The sequence below is a fragment of the Podarcis muralis genome, chromosome 3, assembly GCF_964188315.1.
Source record: "Podarcis muralis chromosome 3, rPodMur119.hap1.1, whole genome shotgun sequence".
NCBI lineage: Eukaryota > Metazoa > Chordata > Lepidosauria > Squamata > Lacertidae > Podarcis > Podarcis muralis.
The window spans coordinates 80,895,717-80,916,569 of NC_135657.1; the positions used below are offsets into that span (position 1 = coordinate 80,895,717).

Below are 20,853 nucleotides of genomic sequence, written 5' to 3' on the forward strand. Positions count from 1 at the left end.
AAAATTGCACGGTGTAATTTTTATGCACAATGTGAAAATGCTTGGTGTGAGGACATAGAGTCCAATCTTAGAGTGAAATGTTCTAAATTGGCTTTGGCATCTGAACTCACCAAATACTCCTGAGTGAGCATAGTAGTCATAGAGTAAGAGGTGAGGTCCTCTTGAGGATTGGGAACTGATTAAGTAACAAGAAGCAGAGAGAAGGAATAAATGGACAGTTCTCGTAAGTGGAAGGATGTCGAAAGTAGAGTTCCCCAAGGACTGGTATTGGAGCTGTGCCTTTTAAATTGCTTCATAAATGATCTAGAGTTAAGGGTGAGCAGTCAGGTGGCTAGGTTTCCTGACAATACTAAACTGTTCAGGGTTGTTAAAACAAAGGGATTGTGAAGAACTCCAAAAGCACCTCAAGGCTGAGTGTATAGGAGGTAAAATGGTAAATTACTTCAGTGCAAAGAAGTGTAAGGTGATGCATATAGGGGCAAAAAGTAAATCTTCATTTCATGGGGTCTGAACTGGTGGTGAGTGATCAGGAGAAAGACCTTGGGCTCATATTAGATAGCTCAGTGAAGATGTTGACTCAGTGTGTGGCAGCTGTGAAGAAGGCAAATTTCATGTGAGGGATCATTAGGCAAATGCAAACAAAACTGCTGATGTACAGTTCTTGTTGCCTCACCTAAAAAAGTGATATTGCAAAATTGGACAAAGTTCAGAACAGGGCAACCAAAGTGATCAAGGGGACAAAGGAACTTCTCTATGAAAAACAGTTACATTTCTTGTTTAGAAAAAAAAGGTGACAAAGAGATGACATGATAGAAGTGTATACAGTGGTACCTCAGGTTAAGTACTTAATTCTTTCCGGAGGGCCATTCTTAACCTGAAACTGCTCTTAACCTGAAGTACCACTTTAGCTAATGGGGCCTCCCGCTGCAAACTGTTCTCATCCTGAAGCAAAGTTCTTAATCCGAGGTAATATTTCTGGGTTAGCGGAGTCTGTAACCTGAAGCCTATGTAACCTGAAGCATATGTAACCTGAGGTACCACTGTACAATTATTATTGACATACAAAAAAAGGAATATGCCCTCCCCCTCATAACACTAGAATTCTGTTGAAGCTGATTGTTGGAAGAATCAGGACAGATAAAAGAAAGTACTTTTTCACACAGCACATAGTTAAACTATGAATTCACTCCCTGTAAGAGGTAATGATGGCCACCAACTTGGATGGTGTTATAAGAAAAAACCCCCTGCTCTTTAGAATTCTTATAACAATGGCTTTAAAAGAGGATTTGAGAAATTCATGGAAGGTAAGTCTATCAGTGACTGCTAGCCATGATGGCTATACTCTGCCTCCATGATCAGAAGCAATATGCATACCAGTTGCTGGAAACTGCAGGAGAGGAAAGTGCTGTTGCATTTAGGTCCTGTTTGCAGGCTTCTGATGGGCATCTGGTTGGTCACTGTGAGAGCAGAATGCCGGACTAGATGGGCCAGTGGGCTGATCCAACAGGGCGATTCTTATGCTAACTCAAGATGCTAATAATCAGTGGCATGCGGCCCCATCTCTGGAATCATTAGCAAGATTCCTTTTTAAAAAGTGCTTTATGTAGAATGGATGAACCCCATGACAACTGATTCAGTCTTGTAAAGCTGTAATCCTAAGAAAATCCAAATAGAACGAAATTAAGAATTCATTCCAAGTAAACATGCACCAGGATGCTATGTGTATGTTTTATGAATCAAAAGTATTAATTTTCTATGTAAAAGGTTTTAACTGTTTTAAATCCTCGCTGTCACATTGTCTTTGAGTTATGTGCTAGTTCAGGTTAAATTAAGTCTACATTCATTCATATATTTTGTTGGTCTTTCTGCCATGCACCCCATAAATCCTCCAAATTTTCCAGTGTTCCATTTCAATGTTCTCTTTTTCGCAAATTATCTGTACTTTGGCAGGGAATGCACTGATTTAGTGTAAAGCAGCTTCATATGTTGACCTACATTTATAAACTAGTTTCTGATGCTCCAGAAGTTTTAAGTGTGTGTGTGTGTGTGGAAATATGAATTGACAGCACTTGTTTCTGTCATTCTTTTGAGCAGGAAAACTATTGGGCCAATTAATTACGGGTCTGAAAAAGTTGGCATTGAAAGTGTTCTCTTACATTGTAGGATACTTGCTAGATCCTAACGGAGAGAAGTGTGTAACTTCACCTCGCCAAGTCTCTGCTCTGCATCACAAAGACATTACTATGTCCTTTGTCGCTGCAAGTGATGGTGCCACAGTTTGTGTTACTGAAAGAGGAGATATCTATTTGCTCACCGACTATCAATGCAAGAAGATTGCTTCCAAGTGAGTGCTTTTCCTCAGAAAAAAAAATCTATGAATTTACCCTTGTTAGTTCAGCCAGGACACTGAGGTCCAGCTCTGAGGGCCTTCTTGCGGTTCCTTCATTGCAAGACATGAAACTACAGGGAACCAGGCAGATGGCTTTCTCAGTAGTGGTGCCCACTCCCAGCTTAGTATGTTCCTCCTTTTTTGCTTATTTTCAGTGCTTCTTTATAGATTATGATGTCTTACAATGCAAAGCGGGTTTTATTTTTGTTCTTTATGAATATATCTTTCTAACATATGTACGTGGCAAATATGTTTCACATGTCACATGGTTTGTATGAACTATTGGGCAACATGTTAGTAAGAGGGCAGGGTAAAATCTTGTGATGAATCTTGTCCTAAGGTCAATATAATGGTTTTAGCATCTGTGATAGTCTGGTAGCAGTTGCTTGTTTGTAGCTTCTTTAACAGTAAAGTTGTTAGGTTTTTTCTTTATGTAAATGTTTCATTTTCTTTACACTTTTGATTTGTGTGTATTTTGTGTAAATGAAGTTCTACTTGTATTGTGATTGTCCAGGCAACTAAATCTAAAGAAGGTTCTTGTTAGTGGAGGCTACTTGGACTACAGAGTGGCTCCTGAACACCTTAAGGAAAACGGAGGCCAGAGGATTTGTATCCTTGCACTGGACCAAGCGGGAAGAGTAAGTTGACCAGTACTGTGCCGCCGCCGCTGCCCACTTTATAAAGTGTAAAGGCATACCTTGAATGCCTCTCCAAGGGATGAACAGATCAGTCTATTCAGTCCATATCAGATTTACAAATGTTTATTCTTAAGTCCATTCTGTTTCTGCATCTTCTGCAAATGATAAACATAAGCACACACAAAATTTAGTATTTTTGTATAGTTTTCTACTAAATAGGTATTTTTGAATGAATTTTATCCTAAAATATACATTTTATATACACAATTTTTCAGCCCATCACTGTGTTTTGATCTGATTAGTCCAGGAAGTGTGATTCAGGGCCCTTGACTTAAATGGACCAAACAAAATTATCAAGCGTTCCTCATATGCTCTGGCTTTTTCCTCACACAAGCTTGTCTAAATGTCACTAATGTCACACACAGTTCGGCTCTTAGATCAAGTCTGCATCTCTGTCTACCGAAAACCTTTTGCTGTTCAGCTGTGAGGCAGTTTCATCACTTAAGACTGAAAAAGCAAACAAATTTTGCAAACTTTCAGGTAGTGGTGGTGGGGGACTTGCTGACAAAGCTGCTTTCTTCGAGGATCTGATGCACAGTAGAGTTTAGCATGAGGAAGTTGGCCACCCAGCCAATCCAGCAGCATCTTTACCTGCCCCATACCTCTCACGAATGTCATCAGGTGTGGGCCAGGGGGGCATGGTTAGGGGAAATTCAATTTAGGACCTGTTCCAGGCTAAATTTGGCTCTTGGGCCAGAGGTTCCCCAGCCCTGCTTTAGGGAAGCAGAACAACTCTCGCTTAAAATTGTTTAAATCTGTATGAGGACAAAACAGATGGTGAGCAAATCCCCAAATAGGTTGCGGAAGCAGGAGTAGGCGCTTGTAGCTTCTTGGTGCATAAAGAATTTAGTTTAAAGCAATTAAAGAAGGCAGGGGGATAAATTATTGCAGAAATGTGTAAGCTGCTCTCATTCTCTCCTCTCCCTACCCCACACTCCACAAATCTTTAGGTGTTTTGCTGGAAATCTGCCAACAATCCTTTGAAGCAGTGCCGATGGGTGTATGGCCGCCAAGTCTACATGTCTGATATTTCTTTAAATAGGAATGAAATTATGTTTGTTACACAAGACGGTGAAGCTTTCAAAGGAAAGTGGATGGAGGGGAACAAAAATTCGGAGAAGAAAGGTAAGTTAAGTAGATTTTTGAGTGTGCTAACTTTGGCTGAACGGAAGCAGTTGAGAGAGCAGTTTTGGGTCAATCAATGTGAATGTGAACACACAACATTTTTTTCCTGAGTTAAGACATAAAAATAAAAAGGAGAGGTCTACAGTTGTACTACTCAAAGGACACAGGAATTCTAACAAGGGGCTACAGAGGTGCAGAGTGGCTGACCACTGCTTCTTGCACTGGCCAGGACAGGAAGCGGGGGGGGGGGGGGAGCAGTTCTTTGTTTTTGATCTGCCAACTTTAGGTTGACGTAGCTTGGACCCCTTGGCTTTGGATCCAAGGAAGCTGTGTCCATGTCCTAGAATGCCCCTTTTGCAGGGATTTCCACTGGCCAACATAAAGAGAATTGCTGACAATATTTCCCCACCCACGCTCCTTCGCTGTAGTAGAGCTTCCCTCATCAGTAGCATTCGTCTCTGCCAGCAGAAGATGGTGGGGAGAAATCTACACACGACACATACACACCCAACCTTAACATGGGGGTAGCGGAAGGATCACATTCTACATCTAGCACAACTTGTGTTGCTTTCCCTTCCTACTCCTTCTCCATAACAACTATGAATAAACACGTCACTGAGTATTTTGGTTGTCATTTGTACCTTTTGTAATGGAATTTTAAAAACAAGTTTCTATAGCACTAGACAAGGCCTCTGTGTGGGCATGGGTTTTAGAGTCTTACCAAATTATGTTGTTTTGTTTTTTTATTAAAAAAATGTTTGACAGGATCTTATTACTTGTGGGTTTTGGGGGGTCCTTTCTTTTGACTTTCTAACAATAGAAGCTTGTGGCCTCTAAGACCCACAGACAGAGGACTAAGCTAATTGTTGTGGGGGAAGGCAGTAGGACAGTCCCATGCCCAGGAGTTAACACCACGAAGAGGGGCATTTAATTTCTTCTCCTCCAACAAAATTGTCAGCTGTGAACCTGAGTGCCATAACGCTGTAGCACTGCAAAGACTGAAGTATCAGGACTGGCACAGGTCCACTTAAAACATGCAAAGGGAGGAATTAAAAAGCCTGAGGTTCAAAAATTTTATTTGCAGTAGCTACCTTCTGTGCCTTTTCCAGGCTAATAGGGAGCTTTTAAATATTTTCTCTTGCCTGCTGTTTTCACTGATTTAATCTTCCATCAGGTTATTTTATAAGTATATGTCTTCTTTTTCACCCTGTCGAAGCAAATTAATTATCCAGTAGACTTTTTGTAGCACTAACAGGGCTTTCTAATGTTCTGTTCCTATGGTAGGTGCATGTGCATGCACGAAAGGATTTGAGGGTATTCTGTTCCTTTTCTTTTCTTTTTTTTTAGCCAACAGCAACATTTTTCTTTCTCTATTTCTCAAGAATTTTCAGAATTCTCTATCTCGTTTGGAGTGTTTAGTTATTCTACTTGCTGACACTGGACCACCAAATCTGCTATTAAAAGGAAACACTGTTTTCCGCAGAGCAAATACTAGTAACTAGTGCCATCTAGTGCCATCAGAGCAGTATGCAAGCTTACATAAAAATGTCAGGGAAATGATATTCTTATTTAAATAATGATAAAGACATGGGGCAGGCACACCAGCTTGTGGTATCAGCTTTATTTTACTAGAACCACAAGATTTACCAAAGTGAGCCCACTGCAAAAGGTGGAATAGCTCTGAGCAGTTGCCGAGAAACAGATTTTTGTGTGTCAAAATGGAGCTCAGCTCAGCACCCAGTCCTTTCTCACACAAATCCATTCTAGGTTTCCCCAAGCTTATTTAGTTCAAGGCGCATGTTTGTGAGGAGGGGATGTATTTCAGGGGTTTCTCAACTTCCTCAAAATTGCTGAGGGTCTTTGCAGACTGGCAGTTTTAATGTTTTTTCCCTTACTAGTTGTAGCAATTGGAATTCCATAGACTTCAGATTGTAAAACACTAAAATACAAGAAGCAATAAAAATACAGTTTAAATCAGTTTAAATATCCAGTCCAATGGATGTGCCACCTCCTATTTTTAACTACAAATCCACAGACACACGACAGACCACCTGATGAAACTCGTGGTTCATGAGCCACAATTTGAGAACCCCAAATCTATTGCAAATCACCCAGAGATCTATCAGTAGAGTAGTTGGGCTGATGAAATTTAAAACAGTGATTGCTGCATATGAATACAACATTCAGGATGTTTTATAGTCTTCAGTAGAGCTGGAAGTTCAACTGAATGATGTTCTGTACCAAAATATTTTCCAAAACTTGTAGAAAACTTAAAATTAGTTTGGAGTTTAAACATTTTGTGTATGTACCACTGTACAGACTTCAAACTATATGATTGGTGGATTTGTATGATTCGATTAACAAAACATTTTGAATCTTTTTTAAAAAAGGGATATAAGATTCCACTCTAAGATGATGAGATTATTTTTTTCACAGGGTCTTTATTCATGGAAGCTTCAGTTGTAACTTTTTCCTATACTCATGCTGCAATTAAATGAGATAGTGTTCTATATTATTTTCCTACTTGTAGATGTTTCTCTGATCCAGCAGGGCTCTTCTTATGAAATTAGTTGTACTGTCTGGAAATCACATCAAGTATGAAGTAGTCTTCAATAAATGTCTAACTAAAGCCAAATACTTGCCTTTCAACCTTAGTGGAATTAGTGCAATGCTTCCAGCAAAACATTTTCCTATTTGTTTCCTCAATGGATTATCTAACTAGTTAATCTCTCCAAATACAGCAGAGATTGTGACAAATGTTCAGAATTCCTCAACCGAGGTCTCATCTTGCGATACAAACAACGTATATGAACGAATACGACTTGAGAAGCTTGCTTTTGTTCACAGAGCTGTTAATGTTACAACTGATCCTAACGGGTGCAACTTTGCTGTTTTACAGTCAGATCCTAAAACAAGGTATAGTTCAGCTATTTATGGGAATAATTTACCTGAAATTTATGGGAATAATTTACCTTTATGGGAATGATTTACCTGAAATTTATGGGAATAATTTACCTAAAAGCTTTGAAAACAATATTTTTATTTTATTTTAAAACAATTCGGTGTTGTTTTCCTGGGCAAAGCCCATCCATACTAACTGATAGCAATACAAATTATAATTATTGAAAAACAAAAGAATAAAACCCGTTCAAATCTTCCCATATCATTATCCACTCCAGCCTCAATTCAGCAAACAGGACCAAAGTAACTCAAGGGAAGGCCAATGGAAACAAATAGGTCTTTTAAGCCTTATGAAAACTTACTGGGAAGGGAGTTCCAATGCCATGAGGGCTCCCACCTCACAGACCTTAGGGGCACACACCACAGGGGCCTCTAAAACTAGTGCCTGGATGCAGTGCTCTTTCTTTTGATCTACTTGTACTTTTGGATACTCTGGTCAAGCCAGTCCTTTACTAATATTTAACACGTGAGGTTATGATGGAGATGTTCTTGCCTTCCTGAAAAGAGGGATGACATGCCCAGTCTTGCCTTCTGCAAATGGAACACCATATGCTACATTAAACCACAGCTATTGGGAAACCACTGCGGACTGGGAAAGCATTGCTGGTACTGTTAAAAATATACAGGCATGAATCCAATATATTTACGAGTCTACCACAATGGGGCTCTACATACTCATGTGTGATGATGCATCTTGAGGGCTTTCGTTTAATGTTTTGAAGAAGGAAAGCAAATACTGCTTGGAACCAGGGGTGGGGGAAGCTGCAGCTCTCCATATGTTGTAGGACTCCCAACTCCAGTCAGCCCCAGCCAGTATGGCCAGTGGTTAGGGACCATTAATGTTTTAGTCCAACAGCGTCTGAAGATCTTCAAGTTCCCAATTCCTGCCTTAGATACTTGCTTTTTCTTTTCTTGCATGGAGCATGAAGATGAAATGAAATGAAAGTGAAATGAAAGCCAATTCAAATAATTCTTATAACTCTCTTCTTCCAGTTTGTATGAAATCCCAAGTGTCTCGACTTCTAGTTTTTCTGAGGATTTTGGCAAATTGTTGGGAGAAGCAGACATTACGGACAACATCCATGATGTGACTTTTCAAGTTGGCTCCAGGACTTTCCCTGTGCACAAGTACATTTTGGCAGCACGCTCTGACTTCTTCCGGAAGCTCTTTGAATCGGATCACAATTGGATAGATTCTGCTGATATTTATCGTAAAGATGAAGATGTTGTTGGCTGTGATCTCTTTGTGATAGAAAAACTCCACCCAGATTTGTTTATGTACATTCTGCAGTACATTTACACGGATACATGTGATCTCCTCATTCATGGTCACAGGCTCAAAGCGGTGTACAAAGAAAAAATGGAAGAGAATGAAAACACTTTAATTACAAACTTGAATAAAATAACTATCAATGGAGATGTTAATAAGAAGTCTGCGTTTGAAGTTTACAGAAGTAACCAAGTATACATGGGAAATGAAAAACAGAAGAGCAAACCAAAATCTGCTTCCAAGAAATGTAAGAGTGTTGGGGAAGAAGTGAATCTCATAAAAATGTTGCAAGTTGCTGCAAAGAAATTTGGAATTGGGAGCTTAAGTTCAAGGTATGCGATCACTAAGTCTTTTATACACACACACACACACACACACACACACACACACACACACACATGCTTTTGCTTTTTCTAACGGGTTGATCCTCAGGTTAAGTTGAATAAATATCTATAACTCTTCCTGTCAACTAATCCTGTTGCATTATTTTTTTTACAGGGGAGCGTTGTTATCACTTTAAACAATTCATTTTCCTTGCAGGCTAGATGGAGTCAGAATAGAAAATGGAAGAATAAACATTGCCAACAGAAAAACTGGCAACAAGCCAAAGCTAAACCAGAAAAAATGGTGAGTTTCAAAAGGTGCAGTATGGAAGCTTGCAGATTTCTATAGGGTATAATGAAAGCCAATTCAAATAATTCACATAATTCTGTCTTCTAGTTTGTATGAAGTCCCAAGTGTCTCAACTTCTCATTTTTCTGAAGTTGTGTTTTTTTTGAAAACCATGTAAAATAAAACTTCATATTATACATTCAAAAATTTCTCTTAGTGAGAATAATTGTTGTGCATTTTATCACATGGATAAAACATACGACATGTCTGTGACCAGACCTCCATGAATTTAAGCAGGAAAAATCCTTGCTATTCCTGTTCTTGTAAAATGCTTACTGAGCCATCACTTTAGTGTATATACAGTGGTACCTCTGGATGTGAACGGGATCTGTTCCGGAGCCCCGTTCGCATCATGAGCAGAATGCAACCCGCATTTGTGGGTCGCAATTCACCGCGTCTGCGCATGCGTGTGTCGTCATTCTGAGCATCTGCACATGCGTGAGCGGCGAAACCCGGAAGTAACTCGTTCCGTTACTTCTGGGTCACTGTGGGACACTACCTGAAAACCTGAAGCATCTTTAACCCGAGGTATGACTGTAAATGTGTCTGAATCACTACAGAACCAACCAGCTGGCCATATGCTGAACTGTTACTGACCATACGCCTCTATGTTCATTAAGGCCACTCCTCTTCACAGAGGGGCGGGGTTGCTGTCGGCCCTCGCACATTCCCGTGGTCAGTGGGGATGTGTTGAATCCTCCGTGTCATGGGGGAGTTCCAGCCTGTGTCACGCCCACAGCCAGCCAATCTGGCTGGCTGCCCCCCCTCCGTTTATTAATACCCTTCCCCATATGTACTAACCTATATAAACTGTTCAGCTTCTTAACTCCAGAAAAAATCTGGTGATTATCCCCCTATTATCCCACTGCATTACTTTATCCTTGATTGTATTAAACCACATTTGTCATTTTAATGTCTTGTTATAGTAGGTTTTTTAATTGTTTTGCAGCTCGTACCTCTGCGATGTGACCATGAAATCTGTAGATGGAAAAGAATTCCCATGTCACAAATGTGTGCTCTGCGCAAGACTTGGTAGGTGTAATGTAAGGTACTTTGGCCACGTTGTTAATAGAGATCTGTCTTTTAATGCATGTCAAAATGAGGTCTCTCTCCTTTTCAGACTATTTTCACAGCATGCTGAGCAGCTCCTGGATTGAGGTAAGTGTGCCTATATAAGTGCTTGGATGCATTGCCCTTCGTCTTTAATTTGTGCAAAAATATTTACTCAGGCATTGTGGGGGAGAAAGTAATTATTCACGAAAGAGAACTTTGTAATGGCTTGCAAAGCAGAAGGCAAGAATATAAAAATTATCCAGCAGTGAATTCTACATGTGCACCCTTCAATTACATAAATGATATTGAGCATAAGGGGCCTTTTATAGTAGCTGTGTGCTATGCTATGATACATTAGTTGGAATACTGTTTCGATGATGGGATTTTAATTGTGGTTAATTTATGGCAGCTTAATTAAAAGAAATGGGGGAAAAAGGTTAGAGGGACTATAGAACAAATGTTTTGCATTCAGAAGGTCCCAGGCTCAGTCCAGACACCTGCAAATAGAGCTGGGTTTGAGTTTGTTTTAGGCGATGGATAGATGTAAATGACAAGTTTGTGGCTTGCTGTTCTCTTTAATGGTGGACACATAATACTAGAGTTTGAAGTATGTAACAGTAACCCAGAAATTGGTTCTTGAAATTCCTTCCATGTTACAGCAGTCCATCTGAAACGAGATTTTTCCAATAAACGTTGAAAACATTAAGTCGGATCAAGTCCTCTTCAAGTTTATGCATATTGAAAGTGCCAGAGGATGACTAATAGCTGTGAATAATCTAATGGAACCTCTTACTACTTTATTTCCCAAATGGGGCGTTTGCCAACAATCTTGAGATAATTCTGTTATGACTGCAGAATGCTATCTTCATAAGAAGTTTTTCCTTTTGTTTATATTTGGCTGGTTTGTTTAGAGCAGTTGATTAGGGATGGATGCTCTGTGTCACTGTTTCCCACTCTTTGTGCACCACGAGAAGTTCAAGGTTTTTTATAAGCCCAGCACGCATAAATGCAGAGGAGGTTACCCTCTACATCTCAGCATGATGTACTGTTCTCACCTGTCTCCTAATCAGTTTGTGTTGGGAGTGGGTAATTGGGTCAAGCTCTCTCCATTGTGTGCCATTGTATCATTCCTAGCATGGGCTTTCTATTCCATCATCTTCCAAACAAGAGGCGTGCTCAGAACTATGACCCATGCAGAAACGTTGGAGGTGTGCTTCCTTGAGGATTGGTCACTCATACTCATACTCTAAACCCTTTAGTAAAATGTGCATCTGAGGTCATTGAAGGGGGAAAGTGTTCACTGGCTATTGGAACCTTTGGAAACACTGCTCACCCACCCTCTTAGTATGTTGATTTTTATGAAAGCTACCAAGACACTTAAAAAAATATATATATAGTAGAATACAGAAGAGTAAACACAATATATGGTGATCTGGATTATTTGGAAAAGATTGAGATTTATGTATTCTGCTGCTGCTGCTGTTGTTACTACTACTACTATTAGTTTTTCTAGTTTTCTGTTGCATGCACTATTTGTAATGGCATATATCATTTTTAAAATCTGATGACTTCCCTAAAGGTTCACAAGGAGCTTCTACTGGATTTTAAAGTGGGCTGGCATTTGAAATGTTTGTTTAAACCCGCTTCCATTTAGGCATCATGTTGTGCTGCTCTGGAAATGCCATTCCCTTCTGACATCCTGCAGGTCATCTTGGATTATATTTACACTGACGAAGCTGTTATAGTAAAAGGTAAGGACATTGATAGAATGGGAATAAATTACATGTTTGGGGATCTGGGAACAGTAGGAGGAGGAGGAGGAGGAGGAGGAGGAGGAGGAGGAGGAGGAGGAGATGAAAATAGTACCAGTAGCAAAATGCCAGCTTAATGAATTAAATTACACAAATAGTATAATGTCATGTAAATCCAACAATTAAAATGTAGTATTACACAATATTAAAAACAGTTTGAAACAAGTGTAAAAAGCCAGGATAAAGATGTTTGTCTTCAGCATTTGCTGAAAGCAGTGCAATGAAGGCACCAGACATGCCTATGTGGGAAGCGAATTCCACAACTAAGGGACTGCTACCACGACTGCCCTGAGCTTCTGAGGGCAATGGAGCAACCAAGAGGGCACCCTCCACTCATGTTAGCACCTTGAGAAGTTAGGGAAGGATGTGATCTTTCAGGTATTTGGGGCCTGAGTGGCTTTAAACATTAAAGTGAGCACCTTGAATTTGGCCTGGAAATGAACTGGTAAGCAGGGCAACTATTTTAAAATGGCATGTATGAGACATGAAGGAGCCCCACCCAGTCACCTGGCTGTTGCATTTTGGATCAAGTTTCTGAGTCATCTTCAAGGGCAGCCCCACGTAGAACACATTACAATGATCCAGTCTGGAAGTTACCGGAACATGGAGCCCAGTGGCTAAGTCATTTCTGTACAAAAGGGGCCACCATTGTGGCTGAAAAAAGGCACTCCTAAGCACCTGAGCCTCCAGTGAGAGTGTTAAATCCAGGAGCACCCCTAAGCTGCCGGCCATCTCCCCACCTCCTGGAACACGAGCAGTCGGGACACATAGTACCTCTGTCTTTTCAGGACGGAGCTTTCTCCAAGCACTGCTCTAACACACCAGCTGCCTCTCCAGGTTTAATTGGAGCAGAGATTTAGAGCTGGGTGTCATCTGCATATTGACAACACTTTACTCCAAATCACCTTATGACAGAGATGCAGATGGCTGATTATGTAAAAATGGCATCCTGTCTTTCCTAAACCAGACAAATATGAAAGGGTAGAAGAGGGTTGAGGCAACTACTAGATCTATTAGGACTAGAACAAGTACTGGGAAGTTGCGAAGGCACTGGATTAATGTTGCAGAAAGCTGAGATCTGCACCTTTTTCGGTAGCCTCAGTATGGCGCACAGAATAGGGATAGTTTTTTTCCTAGAGAGTGACTTGCACATTCCAGGCTAACTAATCATCTGAAGCTGTTTGCAGTTGAGTGGGCTGATTCATACTGTGTTATGTTAGACTGTAATCTTGGCTGAGTTAACAGATAGACAATAAATAGAGAAAGTTGGAAACTAGGCTCAAGATGCAATTTTCCAATGATTTCCAGAATCTCAAAATGTGGAATTCATCTGCAATATTCTTGTGGTAGCGGATCAGCTCCTTACGTTACGACTGAAAGAAATCTGTGAAGTAGCCATTACTGAAAAACGTGAGTTGTTACTGGATTGACCTTGTAGTAATGCTACTTATTGTTTTACAGCTACACAATAGCTCGCATGAATGTCAAAACATGATGTTGTTTATTGCACATCATTGTAGTGTGCCTGTTAAAATAAAATGTTTAGGCCCAATGACATTCAAATTGTTCTCTAAGGAACCCTAGTAATGGTGGACAAACTTTCTGAAATAAAGTTTCCATTATAAATCTTTCTTTGCAGTATGCACCTGTGGAGCATGAATGGAGGAATTTTAGATAATGCATTCCATTTGTGCAAGTCCAAATGGCTTTGTTAGTGCCCCAGATGATCTATGCACATACCCCAGAATTTTCTGCAAAGCACTATAAATTTATATTGTGGATAAGTGGCATTTTAACAGAAATGGCTTGGGAAATGTATTCTCTTCCTTTCCCCCCAATTTCAGTTACTTTGAAGAATGCTGCTGAGCTTCTGGAGTTTGCAGCTATGTACAACGCTGAGCAATTGAAACAATCTTGCTTGCAATTCATCGTTCTAAACATGGCAGCTATACTTGAAACAAGGTAAAAGCAATCCCTGGCACTCCATGCTCAACTACTGTCTCAGACCATAACCCACAGGGAAATGAGTAGTATATTAACATGCATTGAGAGTTTCCTGCTTTGACATCAACACACCAGTTTTAAAAATCAGTTTGAAAATGTAACACATGAACATTTTAAAATAAAAGAGCTGGCAAGCAAGTGACATTGATAAACACATGCGATTTAAAGAGAATACTTGTGTCACATTTCAAACAGATTTTCAGAATGGAGTGAGGGAGCCATTATTTAAAAGGTTTTGGAGGTTTGGCAAAAGTAACTATAGCTGCCTTCGGGCGTTAAGGCTCATGTGCTGAGTAACAGGGACACGCCAAGTAGTGTACAGTGGTACCTCTGGTTAATTTGTTCCGGAGGTCCGTACTTAACCTGAAACTGTTCTTAACCTGAAGCACCTCTTTAGCTAATGGGGCCTCCTGCTGCTGCTGCGCCGCCGGAGCACGATTTCTGTTCTCACCCTGAAGCAAAGTTCTTAACCTGAAGCACTATTTCTGGGTTAGCGGAGTCTGTAACCTGAAGCGTATGTAACCCGAGGTACCACTGTATAGGGCCTTTGAGTATTCAGCTGTGTACAGATAAGCTTTGTCAGCATAGATAGATGTGCTATTCATCTGAAGGCTAGTGGATGGAGTTATTCATGGTTTTGCCACTTCCTGCTGCCATATTACTCAACACAGGAGCCTTAATGCCTGAAGAGGGTTTGTGCCTGTACTGGATCCCTGTCTTTCACTACATCAGTTTCAAGTTACATGGGCCTAGGCTCTAGATTTCCCAGTTCTGTTCCCTTAAGATTTACCACTCAGATCTTTTGCCTGTTCTCAGTCTTCTGCGCTCTTCTGTTTGATCCATTTTGCTATTGCTGCCTTCTGAATGACAGGCTGCATCCCATGTCTAAACCAACCTTCCTCATCCTTCCAGATATTTTGGACCACAACTCCCATTAGTCCCAGCCAGCATAGCCAATAGTCAGGTTTGATGGTAATTGTAGTCAAAAACATGGAGGGCACCAGATTGGGAGAGGTTGCTCTACATAATCTCTGCTCTTGTCTGTTCTCTTTCCTTTCATCATTTCTCCTTGCATACTTCACCCGCAGATTCTCTTTTCTGTACCGTCATAGCAGCACCTGTAGTTCTCTGCTTGATTCCTGGTCTTGTGAAGTTGTTATCTGGAGAGCTGTTGTACCATTACTCTTTCCACCCACTCACACTTGTACCATTAATAATAATAAAAAAAGATTACCTGGAAATTCTAGAATTGGGACTAAGCCAAGAGACAGTTCACAAGCAGACATTTACAGGTCTAAGGTCTGTAGCAACTCAGTCGACCCCCAGCACTTTAGAATCTTGTTCTGTTATCAGTACACCCAAATACTTTATGAATTAAGTAGAATTTATCAAGATTGCCTTCTGCTTGGGCACAACTAAATGTTGAGTGTCATCAGCGAGCCACTCTTGAATTTGCATTTAATGTGTGTTTGTCTTAGGGCTCTAGATGTTTTAAGTGACGACGTTTTGAAGGACCTTTCCGTTTCCTACAGAAAAATGGTAAGTACTATTATTCGTTTAAGTAGGCTACATTTTCAAGCAGCTTGACTGATGAAATGTCTTGATACGTCTTTTGTTAAAAGAAATTCTGACCAATTTATTTTCTAATTGTGCAGCATTGATAATCTGTCTCATGGTTTAAATTGCCATAATAGAAAAAGAGTCCCGCAGATACTAAAGCAAGACTCCTCCAGAGTCTGCTGAACTATCGTTATAATGAATAAAATATAGGTTTAGAAACTTTGTCAAGGCTTCACCAGGTATTTACAACTTTACTTGGATTATATTACTCCAAATGTTTTAGGTTACTTTATGAATCGTCTATATATGCCAACACATCCTTAGATTAATCGTATGCAGGGTTTCTCTACCATGCCATACTTTAAACAAGGGGTGGATGGATGTTCATTTTTGGTGTGAGGGCCACATTTACCCTGGGGCAAGCCTCTGGGAGCCATATACCAGCAGTGTATGTGGCCCTTTTGACTGAAATAATCAGTCCAATGACCTGGGAGCACTGGGCTCCATCTGCAGCAGTGCTTTGTCACCTTTAATGTTTGTTCTCTTTGCTGCCACCAAAAATAGCAGGGTCTGGGTGCAGGGAGACAAAAAAAAAAAATGTGGGAAATGAGGCCCCCAAACGGGGGGTTAGTCACTCTTCTTCCAAACTGGATTTTATGGGATTTCAAAATGCACAACAGCACAGTTTTTAAAAATATGCATTCAATTCCTACCTGTTTTTCCTAGTGCACAGCTTAACAAGCATTTATGATGTTGTAGATTCCTGCTATGGTCAGAAGGGTAATTACTCCATACCAAGATGGCCCTGATATTAGTTCCTTGGAGCCTGAGGAAGGAGAAACCTTTGTCTTCCTGAAAGAAGAGCTGAGTGCAGAGCAAACTACTCAGTAAGTGTCTGCCTGCCCTCCACCTTCTACTGCTGTGAGTGACAAGGCTTCTAGTGTGGCGGTAGCTCTGTTGCTTCACAGAGCCTCAGCGGCAGGTTTGCATTGCTCTGCCCACCTCTTGCCTGCTGTGTTCCTATTTGTTTTCAGTTATTCTAAGCCGCAAATCTGAAGCTAGAATGGAACAATGTGGATTGGTGTCAGTAAACACATTCCATATAAAAGTTTTTAAATGTCAGAATTTTCTTTGGTAAGGAAAAACTACTGCCCATACATCTTTTGCTTCAAATAGTAAGGGTGACTGGGGTGGGATGGAGAAAGGATTATGAGAGTAATTCACTTTTAAATGCACTGTGTTACGTTCCCTGGGTATCGTAAATCCCCAGTGTGAATCTCATTATCCCTATTCACAGCTGAGCAAGAAAAGATGGAGAAAGGGTATTTGTTAAAGCAGGGGATGATTTGTAGAGCTCAGACACTTAAATTTAAGGAAACAAATTCTTGTATTTTTATTTTTTAAAAAGGTTTGTCTAAAATAGCTTTTAAAAACTGGGTTAGGAAAAGACATGGTCCTGATAAGAAAAGTTGAAATTCTGTTTGTCACAATAAAAAAAGTAAGTGGAATCTAAATAAAAGTGTTTTGCTTTAAACCAGGGAAGCTCTTTTCAAAAAAGCAAAAGCAAAGGCGAAGAAGAAGCCACGAAAACGGTCAGACAGCTCAGGAGGGTATAATCTTTCTGATATTATTCAGAGCCCACCCTCTACAGGTTAGTGGCAGATGAGCTTTGTTTTCACTACTGATTTGTAGATTGCTATTAAAGTGGTTGTCAGTTAAGTAAATAATAGTAATAATCTGCATACTCACAAAATAGTAGTGTACTAGGTATGGTTCTCAGTTTCTATTAGTTCTGTAATGCCAGAATTAGCTCTGGGATGCATGGATCTCAACATGGTTGAAGACTAGTCACCTAAATACATTGTGAATATTGTATGGATCATGTGGGAAGCAATTAGTATGCATGCTTTCTTGATACTTTGGTTGAGTTATTTGTGGCTATCTACCTGTTCCTCTAGAGCCCCTCCCATCTGACAGGATCAGCGGAAGGTTTCTGATTCACATGTGTCAGTTGCCACTTTGTTTTTCATGTACTATTGTAAATCTGTTGTAAATCTGTTGTATCGTGTGACAGTCATTTTCCAGGCTGAAAAGTTGTTGGTGTGAGTGACTTGCTGGGGCTTGTTGCTACTTTATTGCCATTTGTTTTTGCTTTCATTGTGGCTGTGGACTTGATAATACATAATGTTTTGATTAAGCTCTGTAAATTGTACCCCAAGGCTGCAAAGAGCTGTGCTGAAATGAGAGAGGGCTTTCCCCTGACTTCTGAAGACAGTTGCAGGCAACTTCATTGCAGTAAAAGTGATGAAGTTCACTTGTGCATTCAGCTGCTGCTGTTTCTCTCTGTCTCTGTCTCTCTCACTCTCTCTCCATTATATGCAAGAGTTTCCTCTCAATAGTCCATGACAAAGTAGAGCAAACTGAAATCTTCAATTGAAAAACACGTTACGTTATTCTGTATCGCAAGATGGCTTGTTTGTATCATTATTACAGTACAACTATACAATGCATAATAGATAACCCGATCACTGGTGTTGACTCCCAGAGCCTCAACAGGACCTTGCAGAAACAAACAACTTCAAGGGATGTCAGAATACATACATGCATATGTATTCCTTAGCGTCCAGTTTGGCTGCTGCCCCAGCACAGGCAGCAGTAGCACTGGGCATCAGGAGAAGCAGAAGAAACTCTTCTGTTCCTGCACAGGGCTCAGTTTCCTTAACAGGAGCCAGTAAAGGCATTGGGAACAACAGACAGGGCTCTCCCCTGGCCCCCTGTGCCTCTTCATTTCCCAGAAAGTACAGTGGTACCTCGGGTTACAGACGCTTTAGGTTACAGACTCTGCGAAACCAGAAATAGTACCTTGGGTTAAGAACTTTGCTTCAGGATGAGAACAGAAATCGTGCTCCGGCGGCACGGCAGCAGCGGGAGGCCCCATCAGCTAAAGTGGTGCTTCAGGTTAAGAACAGTTTCAGGTTAAGAATGGACCTCCAGAACAAATTAAGTTCTTAACGGTAGGTACCACTGTACAGATAAGTAAAGGACCCCTGACCATTAGGTCCAGTCGTGACCGACTCTGGGGTTGTGGCACTCATCTCACTTTATTGGCTGTGAGGGAGCTGGCGTACAGCTTCCGGATCATGTGGCCAGCATGACTAAGCCGCTTCTGGCGAACCAGAGCAGCGCACGGAAACGCCGTTTACCTTCCCACCGGAGCGGTAACTATTTATCTATTTGCACTTTGACGTGCTTTCGACTGCTAGGTTGGCAGGAGCTGGGACCGAGGAACGGGAGCTCACCCCGTTGCGGGGATTCGAACTGCTGACCTTCTGATCGGCAAGTCCTAGGCTCAGTGGTTTAACCCACAGCGCCACCCGCGTCCCTGTACAGATAAGTAGTGAAGAGTAAATGCTGAGATTGGAGTGAGGAAGCTATCTGCTAAACTGGCTGATGTAGCAAGTGTAGCTGTTGGTGGTGTGTGCATGCACCTGGATACAAGGTTGAGATCAGGGCTGGATCTTTTGAAGTCAAGCAGATGGGCTGTAAGGCATAGATAGGATAGCAATCCCCACCCCAACTCAAACAACTTTTGCAAGCTTAAATGCCATAGACTAATCATTTCTTTTTTCCTTCCTTTCCTAATACTTGTAGGGATACTGAAACTAGATAAAACCAACTCCATTGAATCCCTTCCTGAAATGCTGACCTCGGATTCTGAAGGTAGCTACGTAGGAGTGAATAGCCCCAGAGATCTGGAGTCCCCTGACTTCACAGCAGGATTCAATGCAGATAAAGTTGAGGTTAGAGCATTTTAATTCCTCTTTTTGCCTCAGTGTTTACTAATCAAATAAACACACATCTAATCAAATAAAACACAGCATCTAATGTTTTTAAACATGTGTGCCAATCTTTTCGTTTTTTTGCTTTTGAGTTTGAAAAAAAAACAAAACCCAAAAAGAAGAAGCTTGGGGATCTTCTTGAACAGCAAAGAAACCTTGATGGGTCTTCAAAATTCTGGTGTGGCTGTGATGAGACACATTTAATGTATATTCATTTGGTAACTGAATAATGCAGATATTATGTCTCTTCTTTAGTTGGCTTCTTTCTAATCTTTATGTATGCCACATAACAGAATACCTTCTATGCTTAATGTAGCATAAATTTTAAAGGAGCAAAATGGCTACATTGTTGCATTTAATTGAATAGTTGTATTGGATGCAGTAATATGAATAAGTTATAAAAGGATTCTCTTAAAACTTGAAGGACTGTAGCTCTTATAAATACCACTTACTGTGAACATGATTACACTCTTGAAATACATTCACAGTGCAGTCCAGAGCACCATGCAGGGGTTTTGACATGTTAAGCCACAGACCTTCCACACTGTGTTGCATGGCAAACCATTTCTAAAGCTGAAGGGTGTTGAAAATCCCACAGAATATGAGATTCATGCCAAGCTCTTGGGCATGCCTGAAGTAGCTCTCTGGATCTACTTTGGATTAAATGCAGAATCTGGTGTTGTTCTCATCATATTTGTCCGTAAATGCACATATTGTGTCTTAAAACTGTGTAATTTTAGTGTGCTTTGACTTTAGGTGAAAGAGAAAATGTGTGCTTCCCGTGCACACGTTCCAAATGCTAAAAAAGAGGTGAAAATACCCGAGAGAACATCGTTGCAAAAAATATCTCTTCCTCAGTGCATTCCTAACAACAAAAACACCTCCGCAAGCTCTTCCAACTGGGTTATCAGCTCTTTTAGGTATATATTTTGTTTGTTCCCACGTGTGTCATGTGCTGAGTTATTAACAGTATTTGAGTCGGTTGCTGATGCCATGAATTAGGTAAGTTAAAATGTGAATTGAATTTCTCCTCCATCCTAGTGAGTCTTCATTGTGGAAGGGAAGTTCACATTCCAGAGGGCATTTGGCCTGCATAGTTGTTGACATGTTTTCTGACACATCATATGACCAGGTTATTTAGTGGTAGTTATGCACATTAAGTTAAAAGCAATTATATTGACTCTGTGTTGAAAGTGCTACTTTCCCCTTTTCATTGGGAGTTACTACGACTTTAGCTGTGTAAAAGTTGCAGCCCAAACATGCTGGCTTTTAAGGATCTACTTCATGGTAGGCTTTGAAAGAAAAGTCACCAAACTTCACACAAGCTAAAAGTTAATGTTATTGGGCATCGTCAGTGAAACTAAAAGTGTCCCTGATGTTTGCATGTGTTCTCTGGAAAATATATAAAACATTCTATTTGAGGTTTGCCATAATTGAGGAAGGAGACATAAATTATACATCCGGTTACAAA

The 20,853-nt window shown here is 40.5% G+C and overlaps 1 protein-coding gene across 3 annotated transcripts in view; it reads left to right on the plus strand.

Annotated features, from left to right (window-relative positions):
• The window catches only part of IBTK (inhibitor of Bruton tyrosine kinase), a 44,397-nt gene that overhangs the window by 16,957 nt on the left and 6,587 nt on the right, over window positions 1–20,853 (plus strand). For 2 of the 3 annotated variants that reach the window (XM_028722851.2, XM_028722850.2), the window contains exons 8-23: window positions 2,164–2,344; window positions 2,904–3,027; window positions 4,038–4,212; window positions 6,954–7,128; window positions 8,167–8,775; window positions 8,984–9,070; window positions 10,065–10,147; window positions 10,236–10,273; window positions 11,823–11,919; window positions 13,288–13,389; window positions 13,824–13,941; window positions 15,462–15,522; window positions 16,303–16,430; window positions 17,082–17,194; window positions 19,195–19,343; window positions 20,139–20,302. In XM_028722851.2, coding sequence (XP_028578684.2) covers window positions 2,164–2,344; window positions 2,904–3,027; window positions 4,038–4,212; window positions 6,954–7,128; window positions 8,167–8,775; window positions 8,984–9,070; window positions 10,065–10,147; window positions 10,236–10,273; window positions 11,823–11,919; window positions 13,288–13,389; window positions 13,824–13,941; window positions 15,462–15,522; window positions 16,303–16,430; window positions 17,082–17,194; window positions 19,195–19,343; window positions 20,139–20,302 — 2,404 coding nt within the window. The remainder of the gene's footprint in view (window positions 1–2,163; window positions 2,345–2,903; window positions 3,028–4,037; window positions 4,213–6,953; window positions 7,129–8,166; window positions 8,776–8,983; window positions 9,071–10,064; window positions 10,148–10,235; window positions 10,274–11,822; window positions 11,920–13,287; window positions 13,390–13,823; window positions 13,942–15,461; window positions 15,523–16,302; window positions 16,431–17,081; window positions 17,195–19,194; window positions 19,344–20,138; window positions 20,303–20,853) is intronic. The other variant, XM_028722852.2, reaches the window with a different exon arrangement.